This window comes from Pelophylax lessonae (genome assembly GCF_965119305.1).
Source record: "Pelophylax lessonae genome assembly, chromosome: 1".
Classification (NCBI taxonomy): Eukaryota; Metazoa; Chordata; class Amphibia; order Anura; family Ranidae; genus Pelophylax; species Pelophylax lessonae.
The window spans coordinates 66,056,684-66,081,706 of NC_138768.1; the positions used below are offsets into that span (position 1 = coordinate 66,056,684).

Genomic DNA, 25,023 nt, shown 5'->3' on the forward strand with positions numbered 1-25,023 from the left:
GTTTTTTGAATACGATGACATCATTTCCGGGTACACGGCGGCGCCGAATTCAAATAAATGGAGACCTGGGTCAGACGGCGGCAGTGAAGGTAGAATTCCGGGGGGAGACCCGGGCGAGCCGTGGAAGGCGGCGAGAGGGTGGGGGACATCCCTTCCCGCACCTTGGAATGACAGCCGAGTGGCTTCTCAGCCGCATCAGCCGCATCGGTTGTCATTACAAGACAGCCTACCGTCAGCTATGGACACCGATCCTGTGGGGATGCCTCTAGCTGCAGGCATCACCCCGGTACAAACACTTTCTCTGAAATATTGGCAATATCGGTAAATAAAAAGCTGATTCCGATATATCGGGGAAAGTCCATATCGGCCCTCGATATATTGGCTTTGCCGATAATCGGTCGATCTCTAAAATATATACACGTCCTGAGCAGAGCTGCCGACCCTGTAACAGTAAAACAAAGCAACTGGTTAAGCGGTAAGGCAAATTTGCATTTTAAGAGCTCCTACATACTTGGAAACTGAGCAAAAACAAATTCAGCTTTTTGGTAGGTGCTGGAGAACTAAGCTGGCATCTTGTATCAGGGAATCTATTTGTAAGATCTCTTTTACCTACACACTAACTATTGTTATTTTAAGGTGTTCCCACTCTCTCTGTGAGGTTTTTGTTACTTCTACGTTATATAGTTACCAGATTTTCCAAATCAAACCTGGGAACCCTATTGACCATGCTAACTTATAACCAAACCCCCAAAATCACATCCCCTTTTGTAATCACGTCTACACAACCACCAAAAATGAAGATGAGCGCATAGAAAAGTTGGCCCGAGAAACAATGGCTACACATGCGTAGCTGGTTCCAACATTCTTACTGGCGCCATTCTTAACAAGGCTCCCGTGCAGTGTATGATAGTAGTCCTGGACTACACCACCAGAGACATCGACCAGGAATGTTTGTTCACCATGACAGATATCTCATAGTGGGGACAGTTTCCAGCAATTGGGACAGCCATAATATAATGTAACAAGAGAACATCCAGATGTAGAAAAAGTAAGGGTGGCTTGCTAATGGGGACATTGCCAGGAATGTTTATTTGCTGGGGACAGACATCTGAAAATGGGGATTGTCCCCAGCAGAAGGGGACAGATGCAACCAATATTATAATGCAGTGGTCTCCTAACTCTGGCTTTGGGGTCTGATGGGGCACTATTCCTTCCACTGACACCAATAATGGGGCACCATTCCATCCACTGACACCAACGATGGGGCACTATTCCTCCTACTGACTTCAATAATGGGGCACTATTCCTCCTACTGACACCAATGATGGAGAACGATTTCTCCCATTAACACCAACAATGGGGCATTATTCTTCCCACTGGCACCAACAAAGTGACACAATTAATTTCAATGACACCAATGATAGGGCACTGTTCTTCCCGCTAACACCAAAGATTAGGCAATGTTTAGTTCCACTGAAGCCGGGACATTTTCTACTCACACTGGCCACAGCCGGCCCCCAAAAGTCTGAAGGACAATAGGCTGACCCTTTGTTTAAAACAGCCATTCTCAACAAGGGTTCTGTGGAACCTTAGGGTTCCTCCAGAGGTTGCTTGGGGTGAATTTGGCTAACTGACTTCCCATTTGATAACGCTGCATAGTTATGGGCCAATCCCTATTGACAGAGCCAGCTTTAAGGCACCAGTGATCATTTTATCTTTTTGCAAGGGTGGCATTTTGACTACAAGTTTAAGAACTGTAATCACCAATGAATTAGTTTTTCCAGGGGTTCCCTAAGACCTGAAAACTATTTCAAGGGTGCCTCTTGGGTAAAAAGGCCTGTTTAAAAAGTTTGGAGACCCTTTGTATAATGCAACAAGTGGACGTTCAGATTTATAAAGAGAAGTATAAGGCCCCTTTCACACTTGGAGTCCGTTGGCGGACTCCGTTTTTCTCAGCAGGGGATCGATCCGCCGATCCCCCGCTAAGCAGGCGGATGGCAGCTCTGTCTCCGCGGTGTGTGTGGAGACAGAGCTGTCAGGTCCCTGCTGTTCTCTATGGGGGAATCGGATGAGAACGGACCGCCTGTCCGTTCTCATCCCATCCGATCCAATCTGCTGGACGGATGGAAAATAGGGTTTCCATCCGTCCAGCTTTGACGGACTGGATCGGATGTCAGCGGACATGTCTCCGCTGACATCCCATGCACCATAGAGATGCATGGGGCATCCGTTCAGATCCGCCTGAAAAACTGGCAGGTGGATCTGAACAGTCCGCAAGTGTGAAAGGGGCCTAAAAAAGTAAGATCATATGTTATGTTTACTAAAAATTCTCTTTATTTCAGATTAGCACAGGGCATAAGATCAAGCTCTGATGTCCTTTCCCCTGTATCCAGTTCCTTGTCAAAGTGCACTGTAATACTGACCTAGAGCAGATGAAAACATAATAGTGGAAATGGCTTTAGAAAAAAAAACAATGACAACGTGATACCTTTCTATGGAAGAGTCATGAGAGGGTAAATATTACTTATAAACACATTTTGCAACACGGCACTGCGTTGCTTTAACTGACAATTACGCGGTCATGTGACATTGTACCCAAAAAAAAAAATTTTTGCCCTATAAACAAACTTGTTTACACATGCAGTGCTCTGTCCTGTGTAAATTCCAGACGATGGGTGGGTGCCGGCGGTAATCCATTGTCCGGCACCCGTTAATCAACATCTGCTGTATTTAATCACAGCACGTCCGGTGTTCTAAAATTTCATTGGACCTGTGAAAATTCCGGACCCTCGTCACTTCCGGTGACACTAAGTCACCACCAGCTGGTGCACAAGACATATTCCAGGTCCGATTAAATTTTAAGACTTAGCGAACAGCTGACTGAGAGGAGGCGGGGCTGAGGCACCGGGTATGTGCGGTCCACCAACTCCACTTCCGGGTCTATGCGTTCCAGACATAGATATTTTTTTTGTTGTTTTCTTTTCTATCATTCCACACATTTACACACAATCCCTTTACTTCAGTGGAACGGAAAGGCGGACACTCGTTTTTTTTTTTTTTTAGCACATACCAACACACTGTGCAGGGGTCCAGAAGCACTGCATTTCCCATGATGCATTTCCCCTTTCTGCTTAATATAAATACTAATTATGATTACGATGAATATTAAACATTTTATTATTTCTCTCGATGTGTGTAAGGGAATGTGTGGAATGATAGAAAAGAAAACAACAAAAAAAAAAGATCTATGTCTGGAACGCATAGACCCGGAAGTGGAGTTGGTGGACCGCACATACCCGGTGCCTCAGCACCGCCTCCTCTCAGTCAGCTGTTCGCTAAGTCTTAAAATTTCATCGGACCTGGAAAATGTCTTGTGCGCATGCGCACCGGGGCTCGCACCAGCTGTCGCACCAGCTGGTGGTGACGTAGCGTCACCGGAAGTGACGAGGGTCACCGGCGGTCTGCATGCGTGCCCCCTATCTGGAAGTTCCAGATCACGTACTAGGTATGTGACATCACGTACTAGGTACATGATCTGGTGCAGCAGAGCCGCCTTGCCACCGTATATCTATGTTATTTGGTCAGCAAGGGGTTAAGCTAATTTTTAAAAGAAATTTAAAGAAAACAAGTCAGCAATGGCCATTTCTAATTTGAATCATCCAGTCCTAAATTGTTAGTACCTCAAAGGATTTTTTTATTTTATTTACTTGCATTCTCTCCCTGTCAGAGCAGACATGTCAGACTGAGCGTTGGGCTATAAGGCTGACCCTTCTCCTACCTGAGCTCAGTGCTCATATAGGAAATAGGAAACTGTTATGTAACAGTTAGGAATACATAAAGCTAAATATTTTTAAATGACAGTTTTTTTCCTGCTCCAACAGCCAACAAAGAGTGTCAGTTGTTAGCTCTAAGCTCAGTCAGCTCACTTTCCTACTATGACAGGGAGAGAATACTAATAACAGCACACACACCTGTTCCTGAGAGGTAAGACTGCACTAGGGAGAGTCCCAACTAAAGATATCCATAAACAGATCCAAACTGTTGCATAATATGATGGACTCTGTTTCACATACATTATGAAATGATCTTTTGTGCTGAGAACATTAGTCATACTAAATGAATGTTTTAATCTCCAAATTGTCTCTTCTGATTGCATATAGACACTTTGTTTTTTTTTTTGTTTTTTTTTTTACATCAAACACATTAAAAGCTTGGTCAACGGGTGTCATTCTCCCTTCCCTCTTCACTGTCTTCCATGCAAGGAGACCCGCTACTTGCTTTTGTTACTTTCCCATTATATCTAATATTGTGAGTCTTGTACTTCACCCACGACACATAGGGAAGTTATGTATAAAACACGGAACTACTTATAACAACTCATATCGTATTCTGTATTTTGATGTGGATACTGTGTGCTATGTGACCCATGATATACTGATATACCTCATAGGCGTGCGCAGGGGGTGTGCCAGGTGTGCCTGGGCACATCCTAATCACCCAGTGCGGCGCAGATTACCCCTATTGTCCAGGGCCCACTGCCCTACTGACACCGTCCATGTTTTTATAAATTATTAAATGTTTGTTCACATTTATTCATAAGTGTGTGTGTCGGTTTGTATATATATATATATATATATATATATATATATATATATATATATATATATATATATATATATATATACAGTATATATACTGTATATACACAAACACACACATATGTTTGAGTTTTGGGGTGCACACCCTAATGCAATAGGCTGCGCACACCTATGATATACCTTCTGATTGCTGAAGACAGTTATTTTTTTTTTTTCTGTATCCTATTCTTTTTGATAACAAAAGGTCTAAAAAAGTTGATTACAAAAAAAAAGCTTGGTAAACATGCCCAATCCAATGGTTGTGTTATTTGTGATCCTCTGAGGCTCCAATCTTTAATGAATGCAAACTGTGCCTAAAATGATTCTCATTATGTTTTTCCATGTCAGCTAATCCTTACTATCCTGTGCTATGCTTTAAAAAAAATGTCAGTTAAATGTTACTATTCATGTGGAAATTAGTGTTTTTTTTATTTATAAAAGGGGGAACTAGTTGGGAACTGGTAATAAGTATCCAAAAGCAACACATCTAAAGTGCCTAAAAATAGTTTAAAATGTGCATGCTCAAAATAAATATCGAGTAATTGTAATTCTAAGCACATAGGTGTATAGCTTTAAGGGTGACTTTAGGTTTAGATGTAGTTTTATCTACAACATATGTATACATTTTAGTGTAAATATATAATTTCAAGCAGGGTATGAAAGAGAAGCCAAGAAAACTTTCTTACCATTCTTGCTGTCCTTTGAGACGGTCGTGTCAATACTACTTTGCCTTTTGAGCCTTTTCTCTTCTTCAGGTTGAAAATCCTCATTTACATCCAGCGCCTTTGCTTCATTTTCTGTATTTTTGGTGACTTCTTTCCCAGCAAATTTAAACTTCTTCTTCACCATTTTGCTATCTGTGCCCTTCTCACATAGGCTTGGAGAGCCTATGAAATACAGGGAACAGCTGGCACCTCTAGCCTGGTCTAGGTCAATGCTCCGAGCTCGGACAAGCTCTGCCCCTCTAATTGTGTCAGGGTCTCTGCACACTTGTGACAGCTCCTGAGTATTTGGAATGTTATCCTTGACATGCAGTGAATGTGCCTTTTCTATTTCAGTTGAATTATAACACATGCCATCCTTGGTTTTAACAAGGCTTAGCATTTCACCATTCCCACCAAAACAACTCAAATGTCTTTCAGCAATGCCCCCTTGGTAATTTTCCACAACAACATTGTTGATTATATTATGATGTCCTCTACTAATTGAAGCACAAAAACTGTGTAATGGAAATGTTTCAAGTGCCTTCTTCTTACTATGCATTTCGACCCCCTGGTGGACCGATGCATTTCGCTTCATTTGCTTTCCACTGATGTTTTGGACTGAGTTAGTTCTTAGATTACCATCAGTGAAAGGACTGTTGTCAGCCATCAGGCCACTGGATCCTTCTGTAGGTTCCAAACCTACGTTGGTATCATTTGCTACTTTGGGTATGCCCATTGTGTTATTCTCTGCTGGAGGTTTGTCAGCTAAATCCCCGATTTTTATTTCACAGTTATCCATGGTCTTGTTGTCTAATTCAGCATTTTCTTTTGGGGTTTGGCCAACAGAATTGTTCATTTTTATTGCATACTTGTCCATGGTCTTGTCTAATTCAGCATTTTCTTTTGGGGGTTGGCCAACAGAATTGTTCATTTTTATTGCATAGTTGTCCATGGTCTTGTTATCTGAATCATTTTCGATTGGGGGTTGGCCAACTAGATTATCAATTTGTATTGGAAAGTTGGTCATCATCCTGTTGTCTGCTTCAACATTCACTCTTGGTAGTTGGTAAACCAGATCATCACATTTTATCGGACAGTAGACCATGGCCTTATTGTCTGATTCAGCATTCCCTCTTGGTAGTTGGTCAACCAGATCATTACATTTTATCGGACAGTAGACCATGGTCTTATTGTCTGATTCAGTATTCCCTCTTGGTAGTTGGTCAACCAGATCATTACATTTTATCGGACAGTAGACCATGGTCTTATTGTCTGATTCAGTATTCCCTCTTGGTAGTTGGTCAACCAGATCATTACATTTTATTGGATAGTAGACCATGGTCTTATTGTCTGATTCAGTATTCCCTCTTGGTAGTTGGTCAACCAGATCATTACATTTTATCGGACAGTAGACCATGGTCTTATTGTCTGATTCAGCATTCGCTCTTGGTGGTTGGTCAACCAGATCATTACATTTTATCGGACAGTAGACCATGGTCTTATTGTCTGATTCAGTATTCCCTATTGGTAGTTGGTCAACCAGATCATTACATTTTATCGGACTGTAGACCATGGTCTTATTGTCTGATTCAGTATTCCCTATTGGTAGTTGGTCAACCAGATCATTACATTTTATCGGACAGTAGACCATGGTCTTATTGTCTGATTCAGTATTCCCTCTTGGTAGTTGGTCAACCAGATCATTACATTTTATCGGACAGTAGACCATGGTCTTATTGTCTGATTCAGTATTCCCTCTTGGTAGTTGGTCAACCAGATCATTACATTTTATTGGACAGTAGACCATGGTCTTATTGTCTGATTCAGTATTCCCTCTTGGTAGTTGGTCAACCAGATCATTACATTTTATCGGACAGTAGACCATGGTCTTATTGTCTGATTCAGCATTCGCTCTTGGGGGTTGGTCAACTAGTTCATAATTTTTTAGTGCACAGTTGGCCATGGTTTTGTTGTCTGATTCGCTATTCTCTCTTACTGGTTGGTCAACTAGATCATCAGTTTTTATTGCACAATTTTCTCTGCTCTGGCTGTCTGAATCTGTATTCGTTATTGCTGGTTGGCCGGCTAGATCATCCGTTTTTATTGCACAGTTGTCCATGGTCTGGCTGTATGATTTTTCAGACTCATTTCCATTTATATTGGATATTTCATGCTCATATTCTTGTTTGCAAACTTCCATATTATCTGTCATGTTTTCAATAAACTTTGTATCAATGGTTCCATCAGAAGAAATTGTACATAGATGTAGATCGATATTCACCGCTTGTAAAGTGCTATCCCCAATTTGTGACGCACTTTCTAAAATTTTTGGTTCCCTGTCAACAGTCTGTAATTCACTATTCTCTGATTCCAAACTATGATCCACGATTTCCGACTCTTTTCTTATGACCTCATTTATCTCAGGGTTTTTAAAGGATACAAGAAGTCCAGATACAAGTGATTTCTCTTTTTCAATACAATTATTTTCCTGGATATTCTCTCCGATTTTCTCCAAGGAATGGCTCCCATCTTGATTTTCAGATTCTACTGGATATTCCTGGGTGCCCTCCAACTCTTGGACGTCTTCTCCTTTTTCTTGTGCTGGGTTCTCAATGACTTTTAACTCAGAAGGTAGCTCTGTGGGCTGAATTTTTTCTTTCAGGTAATGTATTAGCTGTGAAAAAAAAATATACATGAACGTTTCACAGTATATAATTAAAGAATTAATCTGGGCAAATAGAAAACATCGTTAGACAGAACTCTGAAAATTCACTGTTGGATGTAATGTAAAGCAGCATTTCCCTTATCAAAGTTGTCCATTGATATTGAAAATAAATTCCACCATTCCCTTCACACAAATGACTGTGCGCCTTACATAGCAAACAATATGGGAAGCCCCCACTGGAAATGATGGCTCTTGCACATGCGCAGCCAAGGGGCAGTAAAAACAGGAAGCTGAGCTGTGGTAAACCCCCCCCCCCCCCCCAGCTAGCAGGGTTTGAGAGATTGTACTGTCTGTCAAATGCATCCATTAAAGCCAATAGGAACATGCCACAACCGTGAGCCTTGGTGTGTTTTTTCATCCAAAATCCCACATCTTTAGCTCTGAGGGGTTATTTATAGGACCTTTAGTTCTTCACTTTTTGTTGGGATCACATCCCCCAAAAGTGAATGACTACAAGTCCCTGCATGAACCCCTGATATCTAAGGATGTGACTCCACCCCAAAATTGAAGGACTACAAGCCCCAGCATGAACCCCTGATATCTAAGGATGTGACCCCCCCCCCCCCCACCAAAAGTGATGGACTACAAGTCCAAGCATACACCCTTAAGATTTAAGGATGTGACCCCATATATTTCACAGGTTCATGCTGGGACCTATAGTTCTTCACTAGTTGGGGAGGTGGGGGTGTCACCTCTTCAGCTTTGAGGGGTTCATGCTGGGACCTGCAATCCTTCCCTTTTGGGGGGAGTCAAACCACAAAAAAGTGAAGAACACTGTATTGTCCCAGAATGAAGGTGCCCGGGACCTGGAACAGACCTGCAAAATGCAGGACTGTCCCAGGCAATCCGGGACACGTGGACTGTGGAGTAACCACACACAGGAGCAAAGGTTAAAATCCCTGGAGAAGCACCATGAACTGGATAGACTTGTGTCTTTTTTCAACCAGATGAACACTGTAATTTTATATAAAACTATGCAATCAGAGATATGCAGCCACCATAATATTGTGGCATGTGACATGTGACTTGCTGCAGCGCTCCCCACTACTGTAGTCTAAATGAATACCTCTGCGCCATAGAATGTGCATTACTTTGCATTGTGGTAAAATGTGCATCATCGCAACACGCAGGGCTGGAGGAGCCCTAAAAGCACTGAGTGCACCCTGCAGCTTTAATATTTTTCCATCAAATTTTTCTGTTGTGTTCCTTCATTACAGCAGTATAATTTATCATTCATGCAAGGTACATAATCAGTTTTAGCTGAAAGGAAATGCTTCCTATCACTTTATTTTGCTGTCACTCCTTGATGCCTGTAATGACTTTCAGTTTTTGTTTTATATAATTGCAGATCTGCAAAAAAAAAAAAAAAAAACATTATACAGCTAGAACATTATGGCAACTCAGCTGCAAAGCAAAACACCTGTGTGATTAGGCTCTGCTGGAAGCAATCATTCGCTCATTTATGTGCCACATACTCAAGGAAAGCAATGCAGTAAAAATAGCTTCATCTTTACTGTCCTAAAACTAGCATGATGGCTGCCTATGTGAGGTTCCCCTTAACTACTTCAGCCCCGGAATGTTTACCCCCCTTCATGACCAGGCCATTTTTTGCGATATGGCACTGCTTTACTTTAACTGACAACTACACGGTCGTGCAACGCTGTACAAAATTAAATTGATGTCCTTTTTTTCCCACAAATAGAGCTTTCTTTTGGTTGCATTTGATCATCGCTGTGTTTTTTGGGGGGTTTTTTTGCGCTGTAAACAAAAAAAGACTGTCAATTTTGAAAAAAATAAAATCAAATTTCTTCTTCATTTTGGGTCAAGCAGTATTCTGCTACATATTTTTGGTAAAAAGAAAAATCCCAATAAGCATACATTGATTGGTTTGCACAAAAGTTAATGCATTTACAAACTATGAGATGTTTGTATTGATTTTTTATTTTTTAAATTTTTTTTTTACTAGTAATGGCCGTGATCAGGACAAATTGGACACTAAATTACACTTTTGACACTTTTTTGAGGACCAGTGACACTAATACAGGGATCAGTGCTAAATAATATGCACTGTCACTGTACTACTGACACTGGCAGGGAAGGGGTTAACATCAGGAGCAATCAAAGGGTTATATGTGTCCCCTGGGAGTGCTTTCTAACTGTGTGAGGGAGGTGCTTGTACTGTAAGAAGACAGAGATCCGTGTTCCTGCTTAGCAGAAACACAAGATCTCTGTCTTCTCGTGTCACAGAACGGCAACTTGCCTTGTTTACATGGGCAGTCCGCCGTTCTGTCTGCCTTGGGAACGATTGACGGGTCCCGGTGGACATCAACAATTAATAACCTAGACCTGCTGATCGGCTCCCGCTGTGTCCATTCACAGGGGTAGCTGGTTGCCGGCGGCGTGCATGTGCGCCCCAGATCAGGAAGAGCGAAATCACGTACAGGTATGTGCAATTGCACAGAGAGGCCGCCCCGATGCAGTAAAAGTACGTGGGTCAGTCCAGAAGCGGTTATGCTTGCCATGTTGACATGGTTCAGTTTTTTTTTGTTCTTGTTCAGTCAGGAGGCTGAATGAAAAAACTGAACTGATTCCCCCATCCTTTGTGTTAGATGGGGGAATCCTCCCTGCTAAAGGCTCGTACACACTATAAGAAAATCGGGCGAACATTTTTCTCCAAAGAATTTTTGTACGAATTTTTCATATAGTGTGTACACAACTTTCTACAGCCAATTCCAAATTTTCGCATGAAAATTCTCGAAGGGACAAACTCCAAAATATTTATTGTACAGGAAAAAACTAACAATTTTCGTTAAATCTGTACCGTTTTCCGTTTACAGATTGTATGGCTGAATTTGCATTGCATTCAGGGCAAACTCGTGCAGGACCCTTTTTTTGGTCCGCACCAGAATTGGATTGCATATGTTCACACCTATGCAATCCGATTCCTGTCTGAATTGCAGTGGCGGCCCATCCATTAGGGGCGCAGGGGCGCCGCCCCCCCATCCATGCCTCCGGCCCCCTAATCTACATGCAGGGCGCCGAGCGCATGGATTCCAATGGGGTTTGTTTTTTTTAAGCATGTGATTAGAGCCAGAGGCTCTAATAGGCTTCAAAAAAGAGTGGGCTCGGGGCACAGAGCACTGCGCTCCGAGCCCACACAGTTGTGTGACAATAGCGAATGAATATTCGCTATTGCCACACTGATTCTCCTCCTGGCCAATCAGGAAGCGGGTCTTGAGACCCATCTCCCGATTGGCCGAAAGGAGAGGCCCTGCTATTGGCTGAGGAGGAGGAGGGAGGAGACGCAGGGGAAGCCCATGGAAGAGACTGAGGGGAAGCCGCTGCCGCCACTGCTGCCTGCCCAGGGTGAGTGAGCGATGGGGGGGTTAGGTGTGCAGGCTGGAGCTGGTGTAGGGGGGGTATGGTGTGGCCTTTCTAACGCCCGCCCCCCCCGGCCCATGGATCACCAGCCGCCACTGCTGAATTGACAGTTCGCACTACTAAAGGCAAACCAATCTGGGGGTGTCTTTACCTTGTATTGACACTCCCAGCGGTTCGCATATGGCAGTGTGAACTGCCTGCGAGTTGGGTGCGATGTGGGAACCCGCAGTAGATTTGCAGGGTTTCCCGCATCGCAGCAATGTGAACGGAGCCTAAATGATTGTTCATCAGTATGATATGATAACCTGGAGTAATGCACCTGTTCAATTAGGCAGTATAATTAATGACATTTCCCTTTCCATTGTTGTTGCTTGTTCTCATTAACAGGTCATCTATTAAACCTGATTTAAAGCATGTGAGGTTGTGAAAATGATACATGACCCTCCATCTGGATGATAATTTATTTACAGCTGCAGAACAGAGGTGGCAGAAGGTACTCAGCAAACATATGAAACCAGTGGTCCCCCGGCTGTTGTAATGCATGCTGGGAATCCCAGCTTTGCTATGGCTGGCCAGCCAGTACTTGAACACAAATAGACTCCAAACCTAGAAATGTCTGATAGAAAATCTCATCTTGCCCATTGCAAACACATACCTCCCAACTTTCTGAGATGGAAATAAGGGATACCTATTAATAAAGGTATGTAGGCATAGGACACACACCCTGTCACTAAAGGAGAACTGCACAAAAAATAAATAAATGATTGGTTAAACCCACATGTGATTTTTACCACTACTATTTCTTTATATTGGCTTTTGGAATTTAAAATTGCAGCAATTTTGATATTGGATGAAAAGTTCAGCCCTGTGTGGCACTGCCCCAGTGAGGACTGCTAGATATTCACTCTGCGGGTCCCCCTGATTACCAGCACTCAGCTATAGCAGATACAATTTCTTAAAGAGGAAGTAAATCCTCCTCTACAACTTGTACCTATAGGTAGGCCTATGATAAGGCTTACCTATAGGTACTGTAAATATCTCCTAAACATGTACCATTTAGGAGATATTTACCTTACATGCAGCCAGTGACGTCACTGGGGCATGCGCTCTGAAGGAACGGCCGCTCGTGCCGTTCCTTCAGACTCCCGTGACGTCACCGCGGCTCCGGCTAATCAGATGGCCAGATGCCGCGATCCCGGAAGATGGGCGACTGGACATGTCGCCCGTCATAGAGGTGAGTGAGCGGCACGGCGGGGGCTCGTTCTAAGGTAAGTATTTCATAATGAGCTAGTATGCAATGCATATTAGCTCATTATGTTTTTCTCTTTCAGGGTGGAAAAAAAAAACAAGTTTACAACCTCTTTAATTCTTCTTGGCTCTTACTTCAACTATCAGTCCAGTCTCAGGACCCGCTTCCTGATTGGCTGGGAGACGAGTCAGTGTGATAATAGCGAATATTCATTCGCTATTGTCACACAACTGGGCGCCCCGGGCCCACCCTTTCTGAAGCCTATTAGAGCCTTTGGCCCTAATCACGTGCTTTAAAAAAAAATCCCCATTGAACTCCATGCGCCCAGCGCCCCTGCATGTAGATTAGGGGGCTGGATGCATGCATGGGGGCGGGGCGCCCCTGCGCCCCTAATGGATGGGCCCCCTGTCAGACCCCTTGACACGAGTCATTGTACTCATGATACTGCAGCCCCAGAGTCTCCAGTGTCTCCCCTCTCAGTCAACTTCCCTGGTCAAGCTCCTCTGACCCTCAGGACAGCCTCCTGCGACCCATGCATGGCACCTCTACAGAGGAGGAGGGATTCAGCTCGCCATGAAAGACCATGCAGCACATGTGCTCCTGTCTTTTATACAGTATCCCAGAATGCACCGAGGTGACCTGCCCTCTGCCAATCATCAGGACTGTAACAAGAGCCTATGCACCCATTCGTCAGGTTTCCTCCCACTGTCCAACATGCCTCCCTATTGAACCAGCGTGAAACACTCTTCTGACTGAATGAATCGCATACTGAGCACAACAAGCAGATCTCAGTAACAGATCCTGCTCTCTGGTAGGCAGAAAGCAATATAGATTTACCTGCAGTTCCTCTGATAGGCAGACAGAGCCAAAACTATACTCTCACTAGCACCTACCTAGGAGGGTGCTACACCGGTAAAATGCTTTTTGAAAGATAAATAGTGGATTTTATATAAAACTATATAAATCGGACCAAAATGAGGGACAAATGAGGAGGAAAAAGGGACAGAGGGACTTTGTTCCAAATGAGGGACAGTGCCTCGAAATCAGGAACCGTTGGGAGCCATGCAAACCAAGACCATTCTCCTATTCATTAACTATACCATAGAATACATAAAATGCTTTGAAAGGATGCGAGCACCACAAGATCTTTAATAAGTCCGGTGAGAATTTGTTTTTAAAAGAAAAAAAAAAATGCTGCCCATTTTTTACAACCACCTGTCTGAAAGAGACTGTTAGGAACACTCCCTGTGTACACTGAAGTGCTGTCATGAATCTGCCAGTTAAGAGTTAACTTAGTGCAGACTAATTGCACTAATTGGCAAAAGGCTGGCCTATTTAAACACCACAGCAGCACTGAGCCATTGCTGTCTTGTCTGCAGCTTTACCTGTACTTCCTGATCCTGAACCTGCTGTTTCCTGTTGACTTCCTGATCAACCTCCCGGCTTGTCCACTACTTCGTCTGCTTGCTGCCCGCCCTGACCTTGGCTCGTTCCTGTGACCACTCTCCTGCCTTATCCTTGTCGGCTTATCTGCTTCTGATTCTGGACGTGTTCACCTCCTGGTGGGGCAACCCTGGGGACCGCGACCTGGTGTTAGCTTGCAGCGCAGTCTATCCCCACCACCAGGGGCTCTAGTGAAAACCAGCTAGCACTTAGACTCCGCACCTCAGACTAGCCCGTGTCTACCACCAGTGTGACCCGTCCGTGTTCCTGTTGTACCAGATCCCACGAGGCTACCTCTGCACGGCAGGCTCAGCCACCAGCACCATTACAGTACAAGACAGCCATGTCGGAGCCTGCAAGAGGGGCCTCTCCTCTGGACGAGATCTGCCAACACTTGGGAGCATTGTCGCAAACAGTCAAGTCGCTCCAGGACAGCTATGTGCACTTGGAGGAACGCATGCACTCTGTGACTAACCCGGGGATCCCTCCTGTTTCTTTGGTACCCCCAACTTCCACGACACCAACAGGTTCGGTCTCAGGACCCACAGTGGTGATGCTACCACCTGAACCCAGGGTTCCTACACCAGAGCGATTTTCAGGAGATCGGGACAAATTTAGGGCGTTCCGTAACGCATGCGAACTTTATTTCTCACTGCAGCCCCGGACTTTCTCCTTGGAAGCCACCAAGGTTGGATTTGTCATCTCCCTACTCTTGGATGAACCCCAGTCCTGGGCACACCGACTTCTTGAAGAGTGCAGCCCACACCTAGACTCCTTGTCTTCCTTTTTTGGTGCCATGGCTCAATTATACGATGATCCACAGCGCACTTCCACAGCGGAAGCTGCTCTTCATGCACTCCAGCAAGGCCGCAGAGCAGTAGAGGAGTACGTCTCGGATTTTAGACGGTGGAGTACTGATACCGAGTGGAACGACGCAGCGCTACGTCACCAGTTCCGCTCAGGCCTATCTGAGGGTCTGAAGGACGAGCTAGCCCGAGTTGGCATTCCAGACTCCCTAGAGGCATTGATTTCATTGGCTATCCAGATAGATCGCCGGCTTCGTGAGCGCCGTGCGGAAAGGTCTGCCCAGCACCCACGCCCGTTCTGGATGATGCCGCGGTTCGCAACTCCGGCTCATGTCACCTCCACCAGGCCCATTCCGGCCAACCTGGCTCCTGCTAACTTCACACCAGATGCCCCAGAACCCATGCAGGTTGGCGTTATGCGGTCTACCCTAACCGCTGAAGAACGACACCGCCGGCAAAAGAATAACCTCTGCCTATACTGTGGTGAAGCCGGCGATTACGTACGTTCTTGCCCAGCAAAGTTACGTAAGTTTCTCTCCATCTCTCCTTCAAGTTATCCAGCATCCGCTGCCAGTGCTACTCACTTAGCGCTCCCTGTTTCGTTTCAACTCCCGGGAGGTACAATACCAGTCACCGCAATTATTGATTCTGGAGCGTGCAGCTGTTTCATTGATCTCACGTTCGCCATCCAACAACACATCCCTCTTCAAACCAAGACTCAAGGACTTTCCATTTTTCTTGCAGATGGGTCTCATATTAAGTCTGGACCTGTGACTCAGGAGACCCCTCCACTTCCTATGGTCACTTCTTCAGGTCACAAAGAGCTACTCAGCCTGGATGCTATTGCTTCCCCTTTATTTCCGGTTATCCTGGGATTGCCGTGGCTGCAGGCCCACAACCCGCAAATCGATTGGATGACAAGAACGATCAAATTTCAGTCTGATTACTGCATAAACTCCTGTTTACCGGTCTCTCTCAGCCCTGCCAGTACCCTGCTCTGTTTGGACTCTGACACAGATCTGCTTTCTGCTGTGCCTAAGCCTTATCATGGCTACCTGGTCGTTTTTAGTAAACGGGGGGCCGAGACCCTTCCTCCTCATCGCACATACGACTGCCCGATCGAGTTACTTCCTGGGGCCGGGATTCCATTCGGTCGTATCTTCCCTTTGTCAGAACGGGAATTGGAGGCTCTGAAAGAATACGTGGATGAAAATCTAAAGAAGGGGTTCATTCGTCCATCGACATCCCCAGCAGGGGCAGGAATCTTCTTCGTGGAAAAAAAGGACCACTCTCTCCGCCCCTGTGTGGACTATCGGGAACTAAATAAGATCACGGTCAAGAACCGTTACCCTCTTCCCCTGGTACCAGAACTTTTCCAAAGACTGAGGTCCGCCTCCATTTTCACTAAGTTAGACTTACGTGGGGCCTATAATTTGGTCCGTATTCGTGAGGGGGATGAGTGGAAAACAGCGTTTCGCACCAGGTTTGGGCATTTTGAATATCTGGTGATGCCCTTCGGCCTGTGCAACGCCCCAGCAACCTTTCAACAATTTGTAAATGATATTTTCAGAGACTGGTTAGATATCTTTGTTATTGTCTACCTGGACGATATCTTGATTTTCTCTGCATCCCTGGATCAACATCGGGGACATGTCAAAAATGTCCTCGGCAGACTCCGCCAACACGGATTATATGCCAAGCCGGAGAAGTGCGAATTTGAACGCCAGAGTATTCAGTTCCTAGGTCTCATAATTTCCACTGAAGGAATTAAGATGGATCCCCAAAAGGTCTCAGCCATCTTGGACTGGCCACCCCCGTCAGACAAGAAGGGCGTCCAGCGCTTCGTAGGTTTTGCCAACTTTTACAGGAGATTTATTAAGGGATTCTCTGACATCATTTCCCCCATTACACAGCTCACGAAGCAGAATACCCGGTTCAATTGGCCTCCTGAAGCCCAGACTGCCTTTCTAACCTTGAAAAGGCTCTTTACAACTGCTCCCATCCTGAGTCACCCGAATCCGGCCCTTCCTTACCTTCTTGAAGTAGATGCATCAGAAGTGGCCGTGGGGGCAGTTATTTTGCAAAGGCAGGGTACTAAAGATCTCATACATCCTATAGCCTTCTTCTCTCGTAAACTTTCCCCAGCAGAAAGGAACTATGACGTTGGCGATCGAGAACTTCTGGCCATTAAGGCTGCCCTTGAGGAGTGGAGGTACTTGTTGGAAGGGGCAACGCATCCTATCCTCATCTTCACAGATCACAAGAATCTTGAGTATTTAAGAGCTGCTAAACGGCTGAGGCCACGTCAGGCACGTTGGGCATTGTTTTTCTCAAGATTTTCCTTCCATATTACCTACCGGCCGGGATCTAAAAATGTCAAGCCAGATGCGCTCTCCCGCATGTTTGATGATCCAAAGGAAGTGCCAGTACCCGACACCATCCTGTCCGCAGGTAATTTTTTGTTATTACAGACCAACCTGATGGGCCAAATAAAGCAAGCTTCTGCAAAGAATCTCTGTCTCCCTGAGGTGTCCCTGGTACCCAGAGATGGGTTATTATGGCTTGAAGACAAGATCTTTGTCCCTGAAGAGGTCCGAGTGACGGTTTTAGGGTTATGCCATGACCACCCTCTGGCGGGCCATTTTGGTACTCATAAGACCCTGGATCTATTACAACGAACATTTTGGTGGCCAGATCTGGAACAGAGTTGCAGGGAGTACGTGAAGTCTTGTACCGTCTGTACCCGGAGCAAGTCTGTAAGAAACAAGGCATGGGGCCTGCTCAGGCCACTACCAGTCCCTGACAGGCCTTGGAAGATGGTCGCCATGGACTTCATAGTGGAGCTTCCCCCCTCAGAGGGCTGTTTGGCCATTTTTGTGGTTGTTGATCGTCTATCTAAGATGGCCCATTTCTTGCCACTCAGGAATACGCCCACGGCCAAGGAGACTGCAGAAGTTTTTATTAAAGAGATCGTTAGGCTTCATGGGGTTCCTGCAAATATTGTTTCAGATAGAGGGGTCCAGTTTACCTCCCGCTTCTGGAAAGCCTTGTGCGACGCGTTGAAGATTGAGCTGTCCTTGTCTTCCGCCTACCATCCTCAGACTAATGGACAAACCGAAAGGACAAACCAGACGTTGGAACAGTATATCCGTTGTTTCACCACATTTGTCCAGGATGACTGGGTGGCCCTACTACCATTGGCAGAGTTTGCATACAACAATGCTAAACATTCTGCTACAGGGCAAGCTCCATTCTTCGCAAACTACGGTTTCCATCCGTCCTTCTTACCGGACGTTCCCGCTGAACCCACAGTTCCAGCAGTACAGGATATCATTAGCTTCCTCAACCGCAATTGTAAACTGCTGCAGGATGCTATAATAAGGGCACAAGCAGCCTCTAAAATGATTTTTGACAGGAAGAGGAGAGGGGAACTAATCCTTCAACCAGGTGACCAGGTATGGCTATCTACATGCAACCTCCGCCTAGCCTGTCCCTCAAAGAAATTGGCACCCAAGTTTATTGGACCCTTCCCGGTCAAGAGGAAACTCAACGAGGTCTCATATGAATTACACTTACCTGATTCTCTTAGAATTCATCCGGTGTTTCATGTCCCCTTGTTAAAACCTACAGTCCCTAACTCCTTCCCGGGCAGAAGCTCGGAACCACCCGAACCTGTGATTGTCGATGGGGAGGAAGAATATGAGGTGGAAGCTATTTTGGATTGCAGGAGGAGGAGAGGTCAATTACAGTTTCTCATAAAGTGGAAAGGTTACGGTCTGGAAGAAAATTCCTGGGAACCGGAATGGAATATCCATGCTAAAGAACTGATCTATGCTTTCTTTCGCAGTCACCCACAAAAGAAAAACCTATTGGGCACCCGGAGGTTGCCCTTAAGGGGGGGGGGGCAATGTTAGGAACACTCCCTGTGTACACTGAAGTGCTGTCATGAATCTGCCAGTTAAGAGTTAACTTAGTGCAGACTAATTGCACTAATTGGCAAAAGGCTGGCCTATTTAAACACCACAGCAGCACTGAGCCATTGCTGTCTTGTCTGCAGCTTTACCTGTACTTCCTGATCCTGAACCTGCTGTTTCCTGTTGACTTCCTGATCGACCTCCCGGCTTGTCCACTACTTCGTCTGCTTGCTGCCCGCCCTGACCTTGGCTCGTTCCTGTGACCACTCTCCTGCCTTATCCTTGTCGGCTTATCTGCTTCTGATTCTGGACGTGTTCACCTCCTGGTGGGGCAACCCTGGGGACCGCGACCTGGTGTTAGCTTGCAGCGCAGTCTATCCCCACCACCAGGGGCTCTAGTGAAAACCAGCTAGTACTTAGACTCCGCACCTCAGACTAGCCCGTGTCTACCACCAGTGTGACCCGTCCGTGTTCCTGTTGTACCAGATCCCACGAGGCTACCTCTGCACGTCAGGCTCAGCCACCAGCACCATTACAGAGACCTTTTTCCTGACCTATAGTAGATGGCTTAAATTTTACCACCCAAGTAAAATTGACTGAGCGGGGTGGGAAGATCTATCAGTCGGGCAGTGACTTCAACCTATCAGATGCAGTCATTGTTAAGCACCACTCCAGTATTCAGGCAACCATGGGTACTGGGGCTGCGAAATATAATAGCTGGCAGCAGAGATGTATAGTAACTAAGTAGAACTACTTCACTACTGTACTTAAGTACCGAAAGGCGGTATCTGTACTTTCCTGGAGTAGAATTTTTTTCTCCTACTTCCACTTTTACTTCACATTTTTTCAATAATTTCAATACTTCTACTCCGATATTTTCTTTTTTGTGCTGCATAGTTACTGGTTACTATTATAAAAATTACCACCGCCAGAACAGTAGATGGCAGGTTTCATGAAGCTCAAAACATGTGTATTAGAGCCGGTTCACACTGGGGCGACCCGCCCTGCCACATTTATTGCAGGTGATATGTAAAGTCCTCTGTGGAAAACTCTCTTTCCTACTCCAGATATTCCTATTATTATAGGTAGGTTTGGAGACTGTATTGACAGATGCAGTGTTCTTGGTTTCAATATGCAGAGCCTGGAGCTCAGACAGTTCAATGGCTCTTGCAATCTCCTGCAGACTAGTAAGTGTGAGACTAGGTTCTCTCAATAATCTCCTCCTGAGGTGCACAGATGTGCATTTCTCTATGACCTGATCTCTGATTATCTCCTCAGTTACAGTCCCAAAATCACAAGACTTTGCCAGATATTTCAGCCTAGTCACATAACTGTCTGTGGTTTCTCCCAGTTCTTGCACAGCCTGTCTAAACTTATATCTTTCATAGGGAATATTTTTCTTTGGCTCAAAGTACTCACTCAGTCTATTCATGGCTGTCTCATAGTCTGAATCTTCCCCTGTTGCTCCCAGGGTTTCAAAAATGTCCTGAACTTGAGGTCCAGCTAGATGCAGCAGCATGGCTCTCTTCTGAGCAGGTGCAGTCACTCCTGTGGCTATAACATAGAGCTGAAATCCCTTCTTCCACTTGTCCCAGCGCTGTGAGAGACTAGTGTGGTCTCCAGACTCCGCCGCCCACAAGCGGAGGAGTACAGCAACGTAGGTCTACGTCGCTGGACGGGAACGAGCCACTTTGCCGCAGTACAAGCTCAGTGAGCAGTCGGCAAGTGGTTAAAGAGGTGGAGATCTACCTGAACAACATGGGAAAAGATCACCGGGCATGGTGTTGCCTCCTCACACTCGGTTCAAACTTCTAATTGCCGAACTACCGTGTCACAAACGTGTGCGTGTGCAGCAATCATGGGTTTAAGTCAGGTTCTGAGGAGGCAACATATCACCCCCTCACCACCTGTCAAACACACTGGGGTCGCTTTTCAGAGGAGCAGCAGTGCCTGCTGCACTTGTAAATGAGCCCTTCGTGGCATTTGGCAGGCGGTGTGAAAGCAGACCTATACTATTATGTTGCTTCACGCTGACCTGAAGATCTCTTCTTTCCTGCTGCTTGCACCACTCTGGAGACCGATAGCCGGGATAAGAGGTGGAGTGCAGTTGGTATCACTCCATATGGGACAGGAGCCAGCACTACAGTTTTTACGGTTACAGCCAGGGCCGGCCCCACCATGGGTCCCGCTGGGTCCATTGGACCAAGGCAGAACTTGGAGAGGGGCGACAAATTGACTCCCAAGATTTTTTTTGTACGTCATCAGTTTGTGGCGCGTTACGGGCGGCATTTCCCCATCTCATACTGCCACCCGTAGTGCAAACTGATGAGTATGAGGAGAGGAGGCAGAGCGTCTCCTCCGGGGGAACGTCCCTCACATGATCGTGGTGTGCACAATGACGTCAGACATCAGCGCACTCCATCTCACGCAGGACAGGCTGGATCTTCTAGGGGGGTGGGCACAGCAGACACAGGAGTGTCAGGAGGACTGAGGACAGACAGTGGGTGTTTGGTGGACCGGATTCGGTGGTGAGATATGGAAGAAGATAACTGTATAAATAATATTTTCTGAATGTTATATTTATATAAAATAATGGATGTGGGGGCTTTTTGGTGGGCAGCATTTCATTTTTGGACCCAGGCAGCACAACGCCTTGACTACAGCTCCATCTTTACAAGTAGTCCCTCTGCATTGCACTCTGTTTGATGCCCTGGGAAAGAGAGTTAGCAAGCCCAGACCATGATCTACTAGTCACCTGTCCGCAATCCACTGGTAGATCGTGATCTACGAGTTGCTGACCTCCGGATTAGAGGATATTCTCTTCCATATCCCCTAGAACTAAATGAACAATTAACCCTTACATCGTGGTCACATCCAATTGCAGAAGTTGGCGCTGCTACAGTGGTAGAAGCAATCTTCCAGATCCTGAGCCTTGCTGGCGCTGCACTGCCGCAGGAAACAGAACTCCTTGTGTTTTTTTTAATGAATACAAGGCGTTCTCTATTTGGACGAGGTGGAGAGGAGGGGTTGTGACATCACAATCTTCACCTCATCTAATCAGAGGATGCCTTGTATTCATTAAAAAAAAAATTCAAGGCATTCTGTGCATGGCGGTAGTGCTGGGTTGAGCGAACCCCCCAACATGATCAATAAACATAGGGACTCATGGCTATCACTGTAGCAGCGCCAAATACTAGATTGATTGTCACCTTGCCCAGCAGCCCATCAGGTATGATATGTGAATACTTGCATTATGCCAAGCTGGATCAGTGTAAGTATATAATAAAATTCATACCTGGAGTTACGTTTTAAGTCCGAGAGGACTCTTGTGCTGCTGCTGTGGGATCAGAATAGCATGCAGACTCTCCATTTTACAGCCTATTCAAACCAGCGTGTGTGCATTGTGCTCTACAGTGCCTTGAAAAAGTATTCATACCCCTTGGAATTTTCCACATTTTGTCATGTTACAACCAAAAATGTAAATGTATTTTATTGGGATTTTATGTGATAGACCAACACAAAGTGGCACATAATTGTGAAGTGGAAGGAAAACGATAAATTGTTTTCAAAAAATGTTTCAAATAAATATCTGAAAAGTGTGGTGTCAATACTGTGTAGAACCACCTTTCGCTAAAATTACAGCTGCAAGTCTTTTTGGGGATGTCTCTACCAGCTTTGCACATCTAGAGAGTCACATTTTTGCCCATTTTTCTTTGCAAAATAGCTCAAGATTGGATGGAGAGCATCTAAACAGCAATTTTCAAGTCTTGCCGCAGATTCTCAATTGGATGTAGGTCTGCACTTTGACTGGGCCATTCTAACACAGGAATATGCTTTGATCTAAACCATTGTAGCTCTGGCTGTATGTTTAGAATTGTTTTCCTGCTGGAAGGTGAACCTCCGCCCCAGTCTCAAGTCTTTTGTAGAATCAAATAGGTTTCCTTCTAAGATTTCCTGTATTTGGCTCCATCCATCTTCCCTTCAACTCTGACCAGCTTCCCTGTCCCTGCTGTAGAAAAAGCATCCCCACAACTTGATGCTGCCACCACCATGTTTCACGGTGGGGATGGTGTGTTCAGGCTGCTGTGCAGTGTTAGTTTTCTGCCACACATAGCGTTTTGCTTTTAGGCCAAAAAGTAAACTTTTTGGTCTAATTTGACCAGAGCACCTTCTTCCAAATGTTTGCTGTGTCCCCCACATGGCTTCTCACAAACTGCAAACAGGACTTCTTATGGCTTTCTTTCAACAATGGCTTTCTTCTTGCCACTCTTCCATAAAGGCCAGATTTGTGGAGTGAACTACTAATCGTTGTCCTGTGGACAGATGGTCAGCAGGTGTCGGAAGTGCTCTAGCCAGTCAGTCCAGGGGGTGTCCTCATCAGGCTATGAAGGAGAAGATAACCTCAAATTGCATTAGCCAATGTGTCTACGGGCATTGTGAATTTACGTATATGGACTATGTACTATGGCAGATGATGTTATGTTTAAGCTATGATGCCAGCATTGGTTTGTGAGTACATTCACCTCCGTTTTATACCATTTAATAAAACATGTTTTGAGGATAATGCTCTAGGCCCACGTGACTTCTTTGTTTCCTATACTTACAGTCATATCAGAAGTCCCCAGTCTTTTGAGGGCAGCAAGGAGCACATTATCCACATGCAGTATTATTTCAAGATAGGAATTTGACACCACGTTGAGACTTATTGCACAGCACAGGAGAGTAAATATAGCGACATTTTCAGGACAGATTTTTCCACCTGAGCTGTGGATCTCTGCAGCTCCTCCAGAGTTACCATCGGCCTCTTGGCTGCTTCTCTGAATAATGCTCTCCTTGCCCAGCCTGTCAGTTTAGGTGGACGGCCATGTCTTGGTAGGTTTGCAGTTGTGCCATACTCTTTCCATTTTCAGATGATGGATTGAACAGTGCCCTGTGAGATGTTCAAAGCTTGGGATACTTTTTTTATAACCTAACCCTGCTTTAAACTTCTCTACAACCTTATCCCAAACCTGACTGGTGTGTTTCTTGGCCTTCATGATGCTGTTTGTTCACTAAGGTTCTCTAAAAAAACCTCTGAGGGCTTCACAGAACAGCTGTAACTATACAGAGATTAAATTACTGTAGCACTGCCCCCTTGAGGACTGCTGGATAATATACTTTCGGGTCCCCCTGGGTTACCATTAGTGGAGGGCCTAACCCTCCAAAGCAAGCCTGCAAAGGAATTTGGATTAAGCATGGACAAATGCATAGCTACTTACATCAGTGAGACTGCCTTCTCCTCAGAGGCAACCTTCTCACCACATCATCTCTAACTGTACATTCTTGCAGAGATTCTCTTCAGTAGTAATTTCTTTTGCATGTGCGCGCTATTCTTTTTTAATATACATGTCTTTTGGTTCATAGCTGCAGCAGCTTTAGAAATACATGGGTATGCTCCCCCAAATTTTTTGCTTGTTTATTATGTATTCAGTCTGACCAGACTACCGAGGTTGAGCAACCTTCCCCACCCCCCACACACACCTGTACTCTATCAGTGTCCACTATCAAGTAGATATAGGAGGAGTCCCCTGTAGTGCATTTGCACATCTCTCCCAGCAAGGAGTATTATCTCCAAGGGTTAGAAAGGCTGGATCCATCTCTTTTTCATGGATAGTGTAGGACCCACTGATAATGGGGTACTTTGATGTAGTAGTGGGCTTGAGCACTATATGGCCATATGGTGGGACCAAATCCCCATTTTTATTTATGGATTGTCTTCAGATTTGGTAGTAATTTCTTTTGCATGTGCGCGCTATTCTTTTTTAATATACCATTAGTGGAGGGCCTAGCCCTCCAAAGCAAGCCTGCAAAGGAATTTGGATTAAGCATGGACAAATGCATAGCTACTTACATCAGTGAGACTGCCCTCTCCTCAGAGGCGACCTTCTCACCACATCATCTCTAACTGTACATTCTTGCAGAGATTCTCTTCAGTTCCTGCCCCCTCAGGGCACACTTGACTTGACGTTCCATTATTACTGCTGAAACAGATAACAATTAGACCTTGCCAAGCTAACTATCTATCTCATCTCTGAAAACCATTTTTGGTGATAATAGGCACAGTCCCTCCTCAACACTCGGGCACTGACTCTCCTCCACACCCACAAGTTCAGAATAAAGACAAT

At 45.2% G+C, this 25,023-nt stretch overlaps 1 protein-coding gene across 1 annotated transcript in view; it reads right to left on the bottom strand.

Moving 5' to 3' along the window:
* Positions 1-25,023, bottom strand: part of ALPK2 (alpha kinase 2) — a 182,336-nt gene that overhangs the window by 121,424 nt on the left and 35,889 nt on the right. Inside the window, exon 3 of the mRNA XM_082242560.1 lies at positions 5,324-8,015. Coding sequence (XP_082098686.1) covers positions 5,324-8,015 — 2,692 coding nt within the window. The remainder of the gene's footprint in view (positions 1-5,323; positions 8,016-25,023) is intronic.